Consider the following 20,577-nt stretch of genomic DNA (forward strand, 5'->3'; position numbering starts at 1 on the left):
GCTCAAGAATTTCCAGGGGGACTCCTGAGGCTCGATCCCGCCTTTGCGTATGCTGGGCCTCCTTCCTCATGACCTTTGCCACGGGCAGAGTTCCTCACGCTGGCTCCTGGCAGTGATAGACTTCCAGTTGAGCTATTCCAGATCCTGAAAGATTATGTTGTGAAAGTGCTGCACTCAGTATGCAATATGCAATATGTGCTCAATATGCAATATGCCGGCTCCCGGCACCCTGGGATCTCTGTTCTAGAACTTGACCGTCTCTCCACAGGCTCCAAATCCTCCCCTCTCCTGGTTCAAGAGCCACCCCTCACCTCCAGGCTCCAACTCTTCAGATTATCCTAAGAGCAATGTAAAGTAACTAAAATATTTCATCACGGGAATGATAGGGTCAAGTCTGCATTTTAGAAAGATCATTATTGCTGAAGAGTGGAGAATTGTTAAAGTAAGATAATGGCACAGAGGTTTCTTTAGACATTGCTGAGAAGATCAAGGAGAGAGCAGGTGGAGATCGGGGACAAGGTAGCATTGAGGAAGTGGAGGAGAAGGCAGGTTGAGAAGTTCCAAGAAAAGAGCATCATCATGACTTAGAGTTTGATTGGATGAGAAGGAGGGGAGAGAGAAAAACCAGGGATAATACCCTAATTTAAAGCTATGGACAACTGAATAGATGCTCTTCCCATCCAGAGATAAGGAACTTAAGAGAATGAACATGTTTTAGCAGTGAGTGAAAGTCGCTCAGTCGTGTCCAACTCTTTGCGACCCCCTGGACTATACAGTCCAGGGAATTCTCCAGGCCAGAATACTGGAGTGGGTAGCCTTTTCCTTCTCCAGGGGATCTTCCCAGCCCAGGGCCCGAACCCAGGTCTTCCACATTGTGGGTGGATTCTTTACCGCTGAGCCACAAGGGAAGCCCTGTTTTAGCAGAGGATGGTAAATAATATACTCGAGGGTATGTCCACACTGGGTTGTCTGTGGAACATCTCAGTGAAAAGTGAAACTAGTCAGAAGATACACTTTACTAGAAGAATTACAGTGGTCCAATTGTTGAATAAATCATATAAGTGTATATGCAATAATAATATATCATCAAAAATCTATATTTCGACTTGAAGGGATACCTGTAATACAGTGTGAGTTTAACCTATGGTGCCTAGATTACAAATAATATATACAGTATGATCCCAGTTTTCTAAATGACCCAGTACCTATCTATCTACGTATCTATCTTCTTATCTACCTGCTCATCTATAAAGTATACACACCCAGAGAAGTTGACAGCAACTATTGCTAAATGTAAAATTTTTAAGAACATTATTTTCTCAATTTTCCTCGCCAGTATTTTCTAACCACTTTTTAAAATATTTATTTATTTATTTGGCTGCACCAGGTCTTAGTTGGGGCAAGCAGGTTCTTTGATCTTCATTGGGGCAGGTGGGTTCTTTAGTTGTGGCATGCAGAATCCAGCTCCCCGACCAGGGATCAAACCTGGGCCCTGTGCACTGGGATCACAGGGTCTTAGCCACTGGACCATCAGGAAAGCTCCTCTAACCATTTTTTGTTAAAACACACATAATTAGTGTGTGTTTGTCACTCAGTTGTGTCCAACTCTTTATGATCCCATGGACTGTAGCCCACTAGGCCCCTCTGTCCATGGAATTCTCCAGGTAAGAATACTGGAGTGGGTTGCCATTCCCTTCTCCAGGGGATATTCCTAACCTAGGGATAGAGCCTGGGTCTCCTGCACTGCAGGCAGATTCCTTACCACCTGAGCCATCAGGGAAGCCCCATTGAGTACACATAGCCTTTACAGTAGGAAAAGTATAACAAAAGGAAACCTTCAAATGTAATATATCCTTGATAGTAAGACTGGTATTATTCACCCTCACCGGACCCCCTGTATCCAGCAGAGCACCATGCTCATGAAATACTGAATAATCATCACCTTCTCCCTGGCATAAGGCCAGGGAGATGAGCTGTTGGGTAGGACCAGAGAGGAGGAGTCCATGATAAAGGGGACTGAGCAGAGACCTGGGTTGCAGTTATGGAACCAATGGGACATATGAGGACCTCCTTATTAAAAATAACGACCTCAGATGAATTTCTTTTCTTAAAATTTTTCTATTTTGACAATTTCAGATTTGCAGACATGTTGTAAAGAAAGTTCAAATAAATAATTCACAGACACTCTTCACCCAGACTCGTATCTGTTAACATTTTACTACATTTTCTTTCCACTCTATTTCAAGGAGATTCAGACACACAGAACAAGTCGGTATTAAGATATTCCATTTCCTAAATAATTCTACAATCATTCCCCTCTATGAGAACCCCTTTGGCGGGGACCTTCCTCTTTCAGAGGCTACTCCCTTCCCCTCCTAGCCCCTCCCGCTCCTTGGCCAAGAACACTGAACAGGAAGAAGTGTTTGCTCAGGGATGCTGGTGAGACAGAGACTATGTGAGGAAGGAAGGACACTGCCCACACACAAGGAGCCTATTCTCACTGAAAGGGCCTCCACCCGCCACACCAAGCACAAGGCCACTGGGAAAGATCCCCACCTGCAGACCAGACCAGCCTTCCAGGGAGACATCAGGTGAGTCTCTGCGTGTCCTCTCTATACAGATTGTTGGCTCTGCTCCCCAGCCAAGGACCTCAGGGACACTTGTCCTGTCTGTCGGACTCCTGGCATAATTTTTTGAAGACAGTGACTTCTGAGAGCTTAGACTGTATAGCCAAGACTACAAATGAAAGGCCCGGGGAGCAAGGCTCATTTCAAGGTTAAGGGTTCTCAAAGTCCAGCAGAGGATTTATTCATCAGACAGAGTTTAAGAGCCACAGATGGGAACAGGATTGAGGCCGAGAGCTAGGGATGGTGGAGGAGAGGCAGCACACCAAGTTCAAAGGTTCACAAGGAGCACAAGCTCCTCCCTGTCTTCTGGGTATGTGCTGGGTCTCCTCCTTGCACCTATCAATGTCATGCCCGGCTTCCCAGCCCCTAAGGGGTGCTCTGAGAGTCTGGCACGCCCCCCGCTGGAAAGAAGCCTTGTCCCAGATTCTGATGGTGACATTCTGCCCTCATGCCCACAGGCCTCCTCATCTCCTGCATCATGAACTGGCATATGATAATCTCTGCGCTTATAGTACTGGTGCTTAAGATTGTTGGAATGACCTTATTTCTGCTTTATTGTGAGTATCTGATCAACCTCTTACCACAACTAAGATCGTACTGTTCTTGACTCTTCCCTTAGGATGCAGGGTTGAATATAAAGGTTAAATGCTCAAGACTTTCCAGCTGAGGGCAATTGACGGCCCTTCTCATTCCCAGACACACACAATGAACAGGGTTCCTTGGTCTACCTTGAAGATACAAAACAGAGCAGTGTCTGATGATTAGACTTCCACACAAAATTTTTGCCACTAGAGTATTCATTGGGTAATCTGAACTGAAGTACTCTGCAGTGCTTGTTATAGTTGCTAATTTGAAAATACAGCTCCAGTCCAACCCAATGATAAGCTGTGGGATATGCTAAGTCACTTCAGTTGTGTCTGACTCTTTGCAACCCCATGGACTGTGACCCACCAGACTCCTCTGTTCGTGGGGATTCTCTAGCAAGAATATTGGAGTGGATTGCCTCTCCAATGCCCTCCTCCAGGGGATCTTCCCAACCCAGGAATCGAACTCAGGTCTTTTAAGTCCCTTGCATTAGCAGGTAGGTCCTGCCACCTGGAGCTACATTAAGGGTTAATGGGGTTTTACTGGGCAAGATATTTTCCTTTATGTACACAGAGACTAATTCATCCAAATGTTCAGAAAAAGAGGCCTCATATCAAAAGATTTTACCACAGTTGCAGCAAGTAAAATCTTCTCCAGCCTCAGAAGCCTATGGGGAAGATAAATGAGGAAGGAAATATGATTTGGAGGCAACAGTTGGGTAAGAGATATCAACCATATGGCCCAATCTCAAGGTGCAGTTTCTACCACATAAGAGAGCAGGATGAGAATGCGTGAATATATCCACAGGAAACATATGCCCATCTTGGCTGACCTGAGCCAGCGAGCTCAACCTGTCCCACTGATAGGCGCTATGTCCCACCAGCCCCACAGTAACGTCTGTCTGTAACACTCACTGCACAGCCACCTTTGAGGCTGAGTCAACAGCTGATTTTCTTTGCAGTCCCACAGATTTTTGGTGAAAATAATGCCATCTTCATTCCCACAGAGAGCTCTGCAACAGGTAATGTACATGAAAATAACCTCCTCTCCCCTCTCCAGGTTCCTCTGTGCTTAAGTCTTAGAGACCTTTCTCAAAGCCTCCTTCCCCTAGACATTCTTCTGTAGAATGAGTTCATAAAAAGCTGCTAATTGTTATAAGATGAATGAGTTCCAAAACTCCTATGTACAACATAGTGACTGTAAGTACTAACAGTGTATTGTATGCAAGGAAGTTGCTAGAAGAGTAGATGCTCAATGTTCTCCCGACACACAAAAAAGATGATTATGCGAGGTGATGGAGGAGTTAACTGACCTTATCGTGTTGATAATTTTGCAATAAGTACATGTATGAGATCATCATGTTGTATATTTAAACTTATACAATGTTATGTGTGAATGATATCTCAATAAAGCTGGAAAAGTAAAATAAATGCAGCACACCCAGAAAAACAAATATCTTCCAATTTATTTTCTTACTTTTAGAGATGAGAAACCAAGACTAGACTTGGTGAAATTTCAGATCCTGTTTTCCTCTTGGGAATGAGGATGATTTGTGTATAACTAGTGTAATGTGATGTGAAAGTACTTTATAAACCTTGTCATTTAAAGAATTGTTTAAAGAAACCCATGCCCCACAAAAATCATCAAAAATTATATTCAACGCCTTTTTTTGGTGCCAAGCAGTATGCTAGACCAAACACAGAAGGAGATTGAAAACAGGAGAAATTAGTCAACTATCATCTATAAAGCACAAAGTCCAATGCCAGAAGCTATGGGGGATAAAGACATGTCAGGCACGGCTCTCCTTATGAACCCCACCTCCTTTTGAAGCTTTTCCAAGGATCTCCTTCTCACTTGCTCTTAAGACAAACCTATTACTAACCACATCTTTATCAGAAAGATAATTTCTTCTTCATTTTTGTAGCAACTGAGGCACCCAGTAAGTACAGTGAGCCAAAAGGAGGAAACGCTGAAATGCTCATGAAATACATATACAGTTCTGTTCAGTTATAATCCCCAAGTCGATTCTAATGAAAACCAAGTTATGCTATATTACAAAGAGCCTTTGAGCAGGGGACTGAAATAAAAAGTGAATGCTAACTTGCATGTTTTATATATGATTGTAAGTAGCTAACTGGCATCTGGGTAAATTAAACTGGTCTTCAACCACCATGGACAAACAACTGGTCCATTAAGGAAAAGTCTGATTGACCTCTGGAGCCACTGTAACTACACGCTCCAACAGCCAGTGTTCCCCAAAAATAATGAGGCCTCTTGGAGGCCTACTGATTCTCCTTTTATGTTAATATAAAGAGATGAATGGACTCTTCTCTGCCCACAGGAAATCTCTGGGGACTCCCCTGGCAGTCCAGTGGTTAAGACTCTGTGCTTCTGCTGAGGGGGTGCATGGATTCAACCCCTGGTCAAGGAAATAAGATCCCATATGCCATGTGGCATAGCCAAAAAATAAAAGAGAAACCTCTAGAATGTCCATCTGCCTCCTTGTCTGCCAACATCTTCTAGTTCTGAATCTTGTTCCAGTTAGCACAGTCCTTAGGGCTGATAATTGCTGATGAGAGAGAGTCAAGAGCTGCCCATCAGGACTATGGGTTTTCACATAGGGTTTAAGGCACCAGCAATGGAGAGAGCAGCAAAGGTGCTCTGTGGAGCCTGGGGAGAAGCACTCCAAACAGCTCTTTGGGGAAAACATTGTAAAAGGTATAGATGAGAAAGAACAGGGAGGTTTCCTTTCTGGTACTGAATGCATCTATTCCTCTTCCTTTCTCCTGCTCTTTTTCTTGGCATTTCACACTGTCAAAAGTATATGTGAGTGTGTGCCAAGTCATTTCAGTCGTGTCCAACTCTTTGCAACCCTATGGATTGTAGCCCACCAGGCTCCTCTGTCCATGGGGATTCTCTAGGCAAGAATACTGGAGTGGCTTGCCGTGCCCTCCTCCAGAGCATCTTCCAAATCCAGGGATCTAACTTGCATCTCTTATATCTCCTGCATTATCAGGCGGGTTCTTTACCACTAGAGCCACCTGGGAACCCCGTCAAAGGTATATATGAGAAACCAAAAAGACACCTGAGGCAGGTCAAATAATAGTAGTAGTTGGATGGATGTTCCAAAGGGAAAAAACCTGAAAAATTCCAACACAGAGTGGCAAAGAGTCCCTTGTTAATTCCACTGTCCATTCTGGACATCTGCTGTGACATTTGTGTGTCACACCCATCATCCAGCTATCTTCAGGTTTTCTTTTCATTTCAGTCCCACAGATTTTGGGGAATGGCACTGTCAGCTTCACTCCAACAGAGAGCTATGGAACAGGTACAGTGCAAGCTTATAGCCCTCTCCACCTCCAGGTTCTTAGGTAGTGAATTCTTAAAGACTTTTCCCATTGTCTCCTTTCTTATGAAACTGTTTGCCTCAATAGGGCCATAATGACCTTATCATCATTTCCTTCATGTTACAGACAGGGAAACTGGGGCTAAAGTGAATGAAATTTCTTCTTGGATTGAAGAGAATTGTATTGATATAATAATTATAAAGAAACCCACATCCTACTGTCTTATGATTCACTCCCAAGGTGCACATCCAAAATCTCACTAATCTCACCCTCTCTTTTCTTCAATTTCTGTAGTCTGCCCCAAGGGGTGGGATTTTCATCAGGGAAGATGCTTTTTCTTGTCCAAATCGGAATCGTCTTGGAACAAGAGCATGAACTTTTGCAAAGAAAAAGGATCCACATTGGCCATTGTCAACACGCCAGAGAAACTGGTAAGCCCATGGAATGGTACAGAAAAGCAGCATCCCCTTCACCAGCCTCAGTGGGTGGAGTTGAGTTGATGGGGCAATTTAATTTGTGGAGCAGGGGATGGTTGTTGGGATGGACACGGGGTGGGAAGCTCTTCTCAATAGCAGTGGGGTGTGTTCCTCGGACCCATCTGAGCTCATGAAATCCGCACTCTATGGTCTCTCCCGTGAGCAGTGTGTTGGGGAGGGGCCAGGACATTTAAAATACAGGGAATCATGTTGATATATGGCAAAACCAATACAATATTGTAAAGTTAAAAAATAAAATAAAATAAATTAAAAAAATAAAATAAAATACAGGGAATGACTAAATGAGCTGATGTGTATAAAGCTTTTAAAACTATGGAATTCTTCACAGACGTGAGCTGTTAATGTTTGATCCCAATCAGCCTAATAAGTAAGGAAGTTTTTAAATAACAAAATTAGTAATATGCAAAACAAAGAATCAAGTCATAGAATTGGGGTTGCAGTGTGCAATTATGAGAGTAAAAATAGCTCACAGTATATAAAAAAGCTTTATTATGTCTTTTTCATAATAACAATTCTGAGGAGTTATAGTTCTTCATATTTTATATATGAGAAAACTAGGAAACCACCTACAGTCCAATAAAAATTAAATTTTAAGAAGTGAATTTTCATGCTTAAATAAATAGAATAAAATTTAAATATAAAAAATTTGGGCACAGGAAAATAATTTGATCAAGGTCATATACCTAATAAATGATAGCACATGGAATTGAATTGAGATCTCTCTAAGTCCAAAACCCACACTCTAATCAATTTTAGGTCTTCCCATGTGGTACTAGTGGTAAAGAATCTGCCTACTGATGCAGGAGACAGAACCAAGAGCTGTGGGTTCGATCCCTGGGTTGGGAAGATCCCCTGGAGAAGGAAATGGCAACCCACTCCAGTATTCTTGCCTGGAGAATCCCCATGGACACAGGAGCCTGGTGGGCTACAGCCCATGGGGTTGCAAAGAGTCGGACACGACTGAGCAACTGAATTTTAGGCCATAATTTTATTTGCAGTTGCTTCTCCTTCAAACCCTAAGTATTCGCTGAGCACTAGACATTGTGCTGCACACAGTATTCTAGCTTCTTTCCGCTCTTCCCTTCACACTTCCTCTAAAAAGTCCCGTAGTGGTGAAGAGTTTATGAGAGCGTCTCTGTGAATCTCAGTAGTAGGTGCCCAACAGTGATCAGGGATGGTGATGATACAGCTCCTCTAGAGCTAAGGACTCAAGTGGGAAGAGAAAAATGCCTTAAAGTAGAAAACCAAGAACAAGACAGAGTGCAGAAAAGAGAAAAAGGAAAGAAGAAAAGAGGAGAATGGGAAAGGAAGTCCATAACCTCTTTTCCTCTACTAAACCCTGAAGAGTTGATGCATCTCAAAAGCCATCCTTGGCATTGTCTGCCAATTACACTTACACTCATGCTAACCCCAGAACAAGCTCATCACATCAATGGCTTGCTAATGACTCTCATATCCATATCTTCAGTTTCCTTCCCTAGACCAGGAAGAGTATCACATTCCACTTTGATGTCTCAAAACCATGACAAACATACCATGCTTGAAACGAAATCAAATGTATTTTACTCCAACTGCTCCTACTCTTGTATCCCAATACTGGTGAGTCATCATGTCAACCGAAATGGAACACTGACAGTTTTCTGGCACTTCGCCTTTCTGCGTCCCTCCTAAATTAGCTGCTAAGTTCTTTCCCTGCTATCTCCACAGCAAATCATTCAGCTCTCCCCTGGATTTCTTTGGGATTCTTCTAATTTCTTTCCTTGCCCCTAGTTTTGCCGCTTCTTACCTATCCTCCACAGATCTGACTTACTAATTGCTCTAAGGCTCTAAACTGTGACATTTTCCAAAATGAAGTGAGTTAAAGTCCAGTTTCCCTAACATGACATGCAAGCCTTGTATGGTCCAGCCTCTGCCTTCTCTCCAATCCTGTCTCTGAACCCACCTCCCTCCTATTTCCGCACCAATAGAATTCAGCATCTTGTAGTTCCACAGATGCTCCAGCCTGTGGCGCTAGTGGTAAAGAACCCGTCTGCCAAAGCAGGAAATGAAGAGGAGCGGGCTTCATCCCTGGATTGGGAAGATCCCCTGAAGGAGGAAATGGAAACCTTCTCCAGTATTCTTGCCTGGAGAATCCAATGGACAGAGGAGCCTGACAGGCTACGGCCAATGGGGTTGGTCACAAAAAGCGGACACAACTGAAGCGACTGAGCACGCATGCACACTCTGCAGTCTGCCTGTGATCTAATGCTTCCTTTTCCAGGAAGTCCAATCCTGACCACCCCACGACAACCCCCCACCCCCCACTCCCCCCCACACACCCCGCTCCTAGCACTTGCCTTACAATAACTATCTCCCCAAATCCATCTCACATATTACCTCATCTACAGCCTTTATATAGACCCCGAAATCCAGGTAGAATTATTCACTTCCTCCTTTCTCCCTGGGCATGCATGCCTGCTAAGTTGCTTCAGTCACATCTGACTCTATGAGACCCCATGGACTGCAGCCCGCCAGGCCCCTCTGTCCATGGGATTCTCCAGGCAAGAATAGTGGAGTGGGTTGCCATGCCCTCCTCCAGGGGATCTTCCTGACCCAAGGATCCAACCCGCATCTCCTGTGGCTCCTGCATTGCAGGTGGATTCTTTACCTCTGAGCCACGGGGGAAGCCCTCCTGGTCCATATCTAATACAGATTTCCTAAAAGCATTACACCTGGGATACCCTACTATGCTGGTCAACTCATCTACCTTCTCTTATTAGATCTGTGGATTTTCAACATGTTGGGATAACTGAGGCTTTAAAAATCGTGATGAAATCTATTCATTTCTTTACAGAAACATTACAAAGCACAATATTTTTAATGACATTCCAGCGGTTTTATAGATCCCTGTAGAAACCATCCCTGCTTCCAGCAAGAGAAAGAAGGGTTAAGAACCCTTGTTTTAGACCATGGGTCAGCAGACATTTTTTAAAACATAGATGGTATATATTTTACATTTTTCAGGTCCTATGTTCTCTGTCACAACTCCTTAATAGTGCCATCATTGTTCAAAAGCAGCTATACACCATATGTATCAAATTGCCACGGCCTGTTCCATTAAAACCTTGTTTATAAAAATTTGCTCCGGTCTGAATTTGACCCACTGCCCATATCTTGCCAACCCATTTTAGATCATATATATTTTTTAATATAAATTTATTTATTTTAATTGGAGGCTAATTACTTTACAATATTGTATTGGTTTTGCCATACATCAACATGAATCCACGATGGGTGTACACATGTTCCCCATCCTGGACCCCACTTCCACCCTCCCTCCCCGTACCATCCCTCTGGGTCATCCCAGTGCACCAGCCCCGAGCATCATGTTTCAATGCCATTCTCCCAAATCATTCCACCCTCGCCCTCTCCCAAAGAGTCCAAAAGACTGTTCTATACATAGATCATATATATATATATATATTTTTTTTTTAAGAAGCAAATTTATTTCTGTATCTCCAACCTAATACAATGCCTGGCACACAACAGATACTAAAAAAAAAAAAAGTTTCCTAAATGAGTAAATATGGTAATCAAGCTTTAAAAATAATGAAGTATTTCATGGAAGAAAAATATTAGGAAAGGAGGAATAAAGGCAATAACCATGGGGATGGAGAGAATACTTAAGTGGGCTTGGATAGCCACTGATAATGGGAGGAATGTGAAGAATACAGGAGAGTCCAGGGGACTCCCAGGTTTCTGGCCAGAGTGATTAGTGACCCATTAATTTAATGCAGAAAGTAAGGTGTCTAAGGTCAGTGTCATTTTAGCAGGCACTCAGTCAGTTCAGTTCAGTTCAGTCGCTCAGTTGTGCCCAACTTTTTGCGACCTTGTGGACTGCAGCACGCCAGGCCTCCCTGTCCATCACCAACTCCTGGAGTTTACCCAAACTCATGTCCTTTGAGTCAGTGATGCCATCCAACCGTCTCATCCTCTGTCGTCCCCTTCTCTTCCTGCCCTCAACCTTTCCCAGCGTCAGAGTCTTTTCCAATGAGTCAGTTCTTCGCATCAGGTGGCCAAAGTATTGGAGTTTCAGTTTCAACATCAGTCCTTCCAATGAACACTCAAGACTGATCTCCTTTAGGATGGACTGGTTGGATCTCCTTGCAGTCTAAGGGACTCTCAAAAGTCTTCTCCAACACCACAGTTCAAAAGCATCAATTCTTCAGTGCTCAGCTTTCTTTATAGTCCAGCTCTCACATCCATACATGACTACTGGAAAAACCATAGCCTTGACTAGACAGAACTTTGTTGGCAACTGATTATTTCTCATGGCATTATCGGCTTTGGCAACATACTTTCAAATCTCCCTGTTTTCCCTTGCCAAGTATTCAAGGAATTTATTTGATCCAGTCTTGCTGCTGCTGCTGCTAAGTCGCTTCAGTCCTGTCTGACTCTGTGCGACCCCATGAACAGCAGCCCGTCAGGCTCCTCTGTCCACAGGATTCTCCAGGCACGAATACTGGAGTGGGTTGCCATTTCCTTCTCCAAGATGATCCGGTCTTATTTGGAATGTAAAACTTCTGGCAATGAAAACATTCTTATGCAGAGTAGATCAAAGAAAGTTGTATTTGAAATTATCCTTTTTTAGATGGCATAGTCCCCTCCTCCTTCATTTTCAAAGCATCAGCATCACCTGGGAATTTGCTAGGAATGCAAATTCTTGGTCCCTTACACCAGACTTACTAAACCAGAGCCCAGCAATCTATGTTTTCACAAGACCTCCACATGATTTTGATGCTCTGGGTAAAATGAGAATCACTTCTCTAGGGCTGGTGGGCAGTGCCAGGGATAGCCAGTCCTGGAGTCCTTTACTTGTTCCCAGAATCAGATATAATCATGAGTCCATTGGCACAAAGGAAGCAGCAGAAAAGAACTTTTTGCTGATTGTTTTATCTCTTTTTAATTTCTAGAAATTTCTCCAGGACATAACTGGTGCTGAGAAGTATTTTATTGGCTTATTATACCAGCCTGTAGAGAAAACGTGGCACTGGATCAACAACGCTAAGTTTAACGGCAAGTACGTGGACAGCTCACATTTTTCTGGGATCCTAGCTGCTTCTAGAGACTAGACCCAAGACTCAATGGGTTTGCCCTGGAACAGCACAAAGGCTGAGAATAGCTGCATGTTCTCCCCCTCTCCTGTATTCCAACCCACTTATCCCCAGAGACACATTTTTAGGGTAAATTTTTTTACTATGGAAAATATCAAATATTTCTGCATAGAGAGAACTGTTCATTCAACAAATTATTTTGTTCAAATCAAGATCCAAACAAATCCACATACATATCATGTTTGATATATCTCATAATTATCTTTTAACCCAGAGATCACATTTTTTTAACTAAGTTCTTACAAGTTCCCCAGATGTGGCTTCTCTATCTAAAGAAGGGTTATTATAAATAAGTTGTCTATGCCTTAAAGCTACTAAACTTTAACTCCCAAGATCTATGTCCTATGTATTATTCCATGGCCATAGCCATGGTGGGGAACATGACACTCCCAGTGGACCTATGAAAATGGTGAGTCAGATAGAAAGCAAGTCAGTTCCCCAGACTGGAACCAGCTGCTCGCAGAGAGGAGTAAGTAAACATAGCCCTTGCTAAGCACTTTACACATCATTCCTGGTAGCATTCGCAATGATGCTATTAGGAAAAGCTTTTGTTGATTCCCACTTAACAGACAGCTGAATTGAGGATGAGAGACTTAGAAATGTGTTGAATATCACAAAGCGAGGGTGTGGTAGAGCTGCAGTTTGACCCTGCAGCCACTTGGCTCCAAAACTTATGACCTTCCCATGAAACCACACTCTGTCCTGTCAGACTGAAAGACAGTTAAAAGAGGTATGAAAAGACTAACCAAGTTTTTCATAAAGCCAGATGGTGTCCAGGAAAGGAAGAGACATCTCCTTCCTCCTTCTCCTCTTGGGCCTCCTGTTGAAAACATAGGGCCTCCAGCACTAAAACATTATGTCTGGGAGAAAAGGGGACAAACAACCCATGAGGTGTTTCTAACCAAACAGAGTGAGTTAATCCAAGACAACGAGTCCGTAAAAGCTCACAGGAGAGCTAACGGGAAAGCATCAGTTTTTGAGCTGGATTTGGGGATGCTGCTGCTGCTAAGTCGCTTCAGTCGTGTCCGACTCTGTGAGACCCCATAGACGGCAGCCCACCATGCTCCTCTGTCCCTAGGACTCTCCAGGCAAGAATACTGGAGTGGGTTGCCATTTCCTTCTCCATGGGCATGCTGAGGGGGTACCAGAACCAGGAAAAGGCAGGGCTGAAAAGACAGGCCTTAACCATGCTTTCTTTTCTCAACTAGCATTACCAATCAGGGTCAGAATTTCCACTGCGTGACCATAGGCCTAACAAAGACATATGATGCTGTTTCATGTGACATCACCTACCGCTGGATCTGTGAGAAGAAGGCCCAATGATGAAGTTCTCTGTGGCCTCCGACAAGAAAAACAAATATACAACAGAGACAGCAAAACAGCATATTGGCAATTGGGACTGATCTGGGAGATACAAAACATCAAATTTCTATGTTGGTCTTCCACAGGTCACTGGAGAACCCCCTAATAGCTCCTCAGTGCCAAAGTACCAGGCCCTCCACAAATACACTTGCAGACGCACAGCTGAGGCAAGCTCCTCATTCTGAATCAGCAACTCCCCAAGACCCTATTTCCTGTGAGAGTCACACCCATGGCTTTGGATCTACACGGGTCAACTGATCAAATGACCTCTTTATCCATCTGGCTACTACTAGAGGTTCTTGGCTATTGGGGGAAATCAGCTTCTGCATTCCACTTTGGGGGACTGGATACTATTAATATTACCAGGAGACAGACTCAGTTTGATGGAGACAACTGGTTGATACAGAGATGAGGTCTGCTTTTATAGAACCAAGGATTTCTGACTGATCAACAGGCTTTGTTTTGTCCTCAGAGCACATGACCATACTACCAGGGAGAAACTGCACACTGAGCAGGTGTGAACGTTATTTAAAGAATAGCAAGAGTAGAAGAGGGATAAACTCAGCTTCTGGAGCTCACTTTTGTTCCCAAGAGACCCCTGTTCTCATACCCTCCAGCCTACCTGGGGAGGGACAGCAGAGGCCCTCTTCAATCTGCTTTGAGGCCAGGCCTAGGAATGGTCTTGAAAGCTAAGCTAGGACCAGAGATACTACTGTTCATGAGAATGGAGAGGGAGCTGGGCAGGGCAGGAATCTGCTAGGAAACCTCTCTGAAGACTACTTAACACCCAGGATGATCACACTTCAGAGAACCGAATCTCTGTTCTTCAGCAAAGTCCTAAAGAAATAAGCTAAATATTTCCTTGGTCGTGGCCTGAATCTCCATTTTAATGGGTTTTGATGACCTGTTGGTTGAGTGTATATTAAGAATTTGGTATAGTTCCTTGAGTCCCAGTAGTCATAATATATTCCTGCCTGCAGTTGTAGACAGATCATGCTGCCAGGTACAATCTACTCACCCCAAAGACACCAGCACTGGTTGGTACCACACTGACCCAGGACTGGTCCAGCTGACCACAGAGTAGAAAAAGGGGAGGACTGCTCAAGGAGACATTGGATGGAGGCAAGTTGTGGGCATTTGGTAGAAAGGGAACTCCAGGGACACAGGAAAGCCATATGCAGGAGGAAAAAGAGCTCATTTGGCCATACTGAAAGAAAGGCAAGAAAAAGGTAGAAAAGTCTTGTGGGCATCCTGTCTGTCCTCTGTACTTACAGGAAGACATCATCTACAGACCCTTCTCAGTACATGGGAAAGAGAAAAGAAATACGTATGTGTTTTAATTTAACAAGAATTAAGCCATAAGAACAGACTCATTGGAAAAGACCCTGATGCTGGGAAAGATTGAGGCAGGAGGAGAAGGGGACAACAGAGGATGAGATGGTTGGATGGCATCACTGACTCAATGGACATGAGTTTGAGCAAGCTCCAGGAGCTGGTGATGGACCCAGAAGCCTGGCGTGCTGCAGTCCATGGGGTCGCAAAGAGTCAGACACAACTGAGTGACTGAACTGACTGACTGAAGCTATAAGGGAAGTCTGCATAAAACTACTAGAGATTATAGTCACCCAAGTAAAGAGATCACCATTTATGTCTAATAAAAATGTACTACAATGATTGTGAACATCACTTTATGTATGTCGGATTAAATTGATGACAGTTTTATGTTTTATTACAACACTAAGCTCTGTTTCTATATTCCTATGCTTCCCAGTGTGGGATTAATTAGCATGGCCACTTACAATGTTTAAAAATGAGATTAATACATTATGTGTTAGAACTTGCTTAAGGGAAGTTATTAGAAGCATTGGGCTGGCCAAAAAGTTTTCATTCAGAGTTTATCCCAAATGAATTTTTGGCCAGCCCAACAATTTGCATCTTGGTGGAGTGGATGTTGGAATGATATTAGAACTCAATGGAGATACAAGCTCTCTGATGGTGTCCGTGACAAGCAAGTGCTACAGGTAAGGAAGGCGGAGGTTGAAAGTGTGGTAAAGGAAAGAATGAACAGAATTCTGAGCTAAGGTAAGCCCCACGATTCAGACAGCAAAAGGAAAACCACAACCCTTCTGTTTGGCAAAGGGAGAACTGAGGTTGCCACACTTCCTGTTTTATGACAGAATAAGTCACAGGCTTTTATAGTCAGAAAATGTAGACACTGAGTGGTTTCCCTGGTGGGCGGCTCAATTTTTCCCCAAGATGAGGCGGTACTTCCGCACAAGTTCTAACCATAGGGAGCTGGGATGGGGCTGTTGGTGAGGGGAGCTGGAAGCAAATATGTGGACTTTGGTTTAAGTTCATTACTAGAGAATGGGCTTCCCTGGTAGCTCAGACAGTAAAGAATCCAGCTGCATGTACAAGACCCAGGTTCGATCCCTGGGTCAGGAAGATTCCCTGGAGAAGGAAATGGCAACCCACTCCAGTATTTTTGCCTGAAGAATTCCATGGACAGAGGAACCTGGCAGGCTACAGTCCATTGGGGCCCAAAGAGTCAGACATGACTGAGTGACTTTCACTTTCACTGGAGATTGTGGGGAGGGTTCCTGAATCCTTAGAAGAGTAAGTAACTGTAGCCTTATCGGGAAGCAGTGGTATTATTTTTTTAAAAAGCAACGGAAATTTAATAAACTATTGGATTAGAGTTTTGATTCTGCATCCAATATGATATGTGAATCCGTATGGATTTCTTACTCATTCTGTGCCTTGATTCCCTTACCTATTACCTGAAGCAGTAATACCTGGCTCACAAAACCCTTTTAGATATATACGAAATAATATCCACACTGTGTGTGTATTTCAACAGCAATACACAATGAGGGACACACACTGTGGAAGATTTTAAGTTGAGATCTTCATCCAAGAAGTGGCTCTTTAATTTGCAAGAAGCTGAATGTAGGCAAGACACCATTTCTCACAACCTGTCTATTCCTTTACAATATGGGAATAAAAACATGCCCAAGTCAGGGAAAGGTGGCTCAACATTTCTGTAGCCCCCTGGACATCAATGCCATGCTTTCCTTGTCTCTGGCTTACACACAAATTCCTCTTCCTGTCTGTGTGACCTACTGGTCCCATGAGTAAAGTCACTGATCCTCTTGTCCTCAATGTTGACAAATCAACATGGATGGATGGATGGATGACTGAAGGCATCAGGTATAGGCAGCCTTTGCCCATTGTCCCTGCTGCCAACGCCCCACTTCCAGAAGCCTTTGTCTTCAGGTTAGTCCTACTTCACCTGCTGAGTTTCTCACAGCACAGACCAAGTAACAATGCAGTAGAAGTCTTAGCTCTCCTCTACGTTCCCCTCACCTCTGACTGATGTGGTGATTTAGGATTCACCAAAGTCTCCTGCAGTGGGTCCTCAAACTTCCTTCAGACCATCTTCACTACCAGCCATGAGTCTGAGGCAGCAGAGGTATTTGAATATCTCCAAAGCTACAGTTCATGGTCAATGTCTCTCAACTGCAGGTACAAAGAACTGAATCAATCACACTGCTTCATTTACAAGGCACTCCCACCCTTCGTACATACAAGATCTTCTTCTATGTGCATATAACTTCAGGGGACCTCTGGGTGCACAGCATCCTTAGAGGAAGTACGTGTCAAGTACAGCACAAAGACCTGGGTAACATTCAAAGAAGAAGCTGAAAATACAGAAGATTTTTATGATATTCCCTGAGTTTTAGAGCTATCAAGAAAGTGTTATGAGAACTTCTCTTGTGAGATCATCAAAGTCATCAATAACCTACACATAGTGAAATCCAGTGGTCATCTTACTCGACCTCTCAGGACAATATGACGTAGTACATCAAGACGTCACTCTTCTGGTTTACCTACCGTTGTGCTGGCCATTACCCAGTCTCCCTCACTGACTCCTATTCATTAGTTGGTCCATAAATATTGAAAACTCAGGGCCCAGTCATATGCATTATTATTCTCTTTATCTGTGCTTCACCCCTTGGCCAATCAGTTATTCTCATAGCTTTAAATACCACCTACACTCACTCTTGGACTTCCCTGATAGCTCAGTTGGTAAAGAATCCACCTGTAGAGCAGGAGACGCTGGTTCAATTCCTGGATCAGGAAGATCCACTGTAGAAGGGATAGGCTACCCACTCCAGTATTCTTTGACTTCCCTTGTGGCTCAGCTGTTAAAGAATTCACCTGCTGGAGACCTGGGTTCCATCCCTGGGTTCATGGAAGAGTTGATGTTTATGAACTGTGGTGCTGGAGAAGACTCTTGAGAGTCCCTTGGACTACAAGGAGATCAAACCAGTCAATCCTGAAGGAAATCAGTCCTGAATATTCACTGGAAGGACTGATGTTGAAGCTGAAGTTCCAATGCTTTGGCCACCTGATGAGAACTGACTCACTGGAAAAGACCCTGATGCTGGGAAAGATTGAACGCAGGAGGAGAAGGGGATGACAGAGGATGAGATGGTTGGATGGCATCACCAACTCAATGGACATGAGTTTGAGCAAGCTCCCAGGATTGGTGATGGACAGGGAAGCTTGGTGTGCTGCAGTCCATGGGGTAGCAAAGAGTCAGACATGACTGAGCAACTGAACTGAACTGAACTGAACATTCACTCTCAAATTTATGTATACAGCCTGAAGTTCCCTGAACTCCAGGGTATTATGTCTGTCCCCTCAACATGTTCTCTTAGACATTTAATATTAGACATCTCACACTTAATTTGTTCATAATCGAGCTCTTGATATTCCCCCTAAACTGGCTCATTCCATGGTACCATCTCAGTTAACAGAATTTCATCTCAGTTAATACAATTTTATTCTTCTAGCTTTTTAGACCCCCCCCAAAAAAAATGTATAGTCACTAACTCATCTCTTTTTTCATATCAAATCCAAACAAATGTTGTTGTCTATAGATTGATATAAATAAGATGATATTATATTAGATTAGTTATGTATAAAATATAGTCTTCAGAAACAGACTTTACTGCCATCACCTTCATCCAAATGATTATCACCTGTTGCCTAGGTTATTGTAAAAGTCTCTATGGCTAATTAGACAATCATTTAAAATATTCACTCTCTTCATCCCTGTCAAAGCAAAACTTGCCCTGGACAACATTAAATAGGCAAAGAAGACTATTCAAGGTTATCACAACAGGAAAGGGAACCCATGCCTGCATTATCTTCACTCAAAGAGTGGGAGAGTTTGTAACCACAGAAATGAACTACTGGAAAAGTACTGAAGGACTTTAGCCAGGAGAGGTTGATCAATACATGTTGAGCACACTGAGTTTTCCTGAGTTTGTAAAAGGTGTTCTTCTGTGATGAGTCCATCTCTGCTTGCTATCTGGTATCCATCAAAGTCAGGCTCATCCCCTCCAACAGAGACTGGGAATAAGGGCACTTTCTTCCTTGATGATCATGTTTCAAAGGTGTGGCTCCCAAGTCCCAAGAAAATCCTCCTTGGGATATAAAACTGGCAGCAGGTTTTTTAAATAGTTTACATCTCAAAGGAACAGAAAAAGATTTTACAATTCCAAGTGTTCTAATGCAAATGCCAGGGGCCTAGAGTCAGGAATAAGCCCAGCTTAAGTTTAGTCAAGCCAAGAGAAACATTAAGGACATCTTGGTAAACCTCTGCCTCACCTCATGTCCTCCAGCAGCACATTATCCACACTTTGATTCTGGATTTTTTCCCATGTAACTGGCTTTGAACAATGCAATGAGACTGAAGATTCAGTATGCCAGATCTGAGCCCAGGTCCTAAGAGGCCGCTAGTGTTTTCACTGGGCTTTCTTGTGTTCTGCCATCATTATAGGAAAAACATGCCCAGGTGAGTCTGCTGGGCCCAGAAAGAGGAAAGATACCCCACTTGCAACATCAGTGGAGAGCCAGCCATAAACCAGCTGACTACCATCCAATTCTTAGACTCGTGGATAAGCCCTCCTGATTAGCAGAGCCACCAGCTAAGCCAAGCCTTGAGAAGCTGAAACCCTAATGCATGAAATTAGAAGCTTACTGCTGTAAGTCACTGGAGCTCTGTGTGTGTGCCTTATACAGCAAAAGTTAGTGGATCTCCCTCCTTCTTTCTTCCTGCCCTTCAATTGATTGCCTACCCAGGAGTCAGAATAATCTTGTTAAATTATTAGGCAGATTCTGTCACTATTCTTCAATACCCTGCAATAGTTTTCCCCTTCACTCCTAAAAAAAAACAAACGTCTTTAAAAGACTTACAAGGCTCTACATGATCTAAATCTCCATTACCTCTCTGATTTCATTTTCTCTTACTCATCTTGGCTTACTCCATTCCAGCATGTTGCTTACGCCTTCCCTGGGTTCTCTCTGCTTATTGTTTGCATGCCTGGAATGTTCTTTAACTAATGTCTACATGACTCACTACTTCACCTCTTTCAAACTTTTCCTAACAACCTTTTTTAAAATTTTAGCACTCTCCCAACAGATAGCTCCTTTCATTCCTATTTCACTTTTCCTCATAGTACTTTTCCACCATCTAATGTACAATATTTGCCAGTTTTACAAAGATATAATTCACATACCATAAAGCTCACACATTTAAAATATACAATTCCAATTGGGGGGTATACTTACACAAATATATGCACCCATACAAGGGTAAGAAATTCAATTAGTACATGTCTTAAGACGTAAGAGAAATGCATTTATTAACTTTTTCATAGGCATACATATGTATGATTACAAAAATAATAACAAAAATATTGAAGGGCATAGAGTGAAAAGTCTTGATCCCGTCCTCATTCTATCTGCCAATTCTCACTACTATAATCCAACTGGAAACCATCTATTAGGTTTTTCTGATGGTGCTCATATGAAAATATAAGCAAATATGAATCTATATGCATTTCTATTCCTTCCTAACACAAAAGGATGAATAATAAATTCAATGTACTTTACTTTTCTCACTTTACAATATAGACCAAAGATTGTTTCTAAT

At 43.0% G+C, this 20,577-nt stretch overlaps 1 protein-coding gene across 5 annotated transcripts; it reads left to right on the forward strand.

Annotated features, from left to right (window-relative positions):
* The first annotated feature begins 2,393 nt into the window (after positions 1–2,393).
* On the forward strand, positions 2,394–15,257 carry CLEC5A (C-type lectin domain containing 5A). Of its 5 annotated transcripts, none has more exons than XM_086395155.1 (7): positions 2,426–2,591; positions 3,086–3,184; positions 4,174–4,233; positions 6,481–6,540; positions 6,854–6,990; positions 12,009–12,115; positions 13,418–15,257. In XM_086395155.1, the coding sequence occupies exons 2-7, from the start codon at positions 3,106–3,108 to the stop codon at positions 13,530–13,532; spliced, it is 558 nt and encodes a 185-aa protein (XP_086251281.1). In that variant the 5' UTR covers positions 2,426–2,591; positions 3,086–3,105; the 3' UTR covers positions 13,533–15,257. The 5 variants fall into 5 exon arrangements, with proteins under 5 accessions (XP_086251284.1, XP_086251283.1, XP_086251285.1 ...); XM_086395154.1 differs by having other exon boundaries at positions 13,658–15,257; XM_086395158.1 differs by lacking the exon at positions 6,481–6,540 and having other exon boundaries at positions 2,394–2,591.
* The last annotated feature ends 5,320 nt before the right edge of the window (positions 15,258–20,577 follow it).

Source organism: Bos grunniens, chromosome 4, assembly GCF_055505025.1.
Source record: "Bos grunniens cultivar Pamir isolate PY7600 chromosome 4, Bosgru_T2T1.0, whole genome shotgun sequence".
NCBI classification, from domain to species: domain Eukaryota; kingdom Metazoa; phylum Chordata; class Mammalia; order Artiodactyla; family Bovidae; genus Bos; species Bos grunniens.

Coding starts and splice junctions, on each gene's coding strand:
- CLEC5A (XM_086395154.1), top strand. CDS start 3,106: ATGAACTGGCATATGATAATCTCTGCGCTTATAGTACTGGTGCTTAAG. Junction 6,991..12,008: donor TCAACACGCCAGAGAAACTG/GTAAGCCCATGG, acceptor TTTAATTTCTAG/AAATTTCTCCAGGACATAAC. Junction 12,116..13,657: donor AACGCTAAGTTTAACGGCAA/GTACGTGGACAG, acceptor GGTCTTCCACAG/GTCACTGGAGAACCCCCTAA.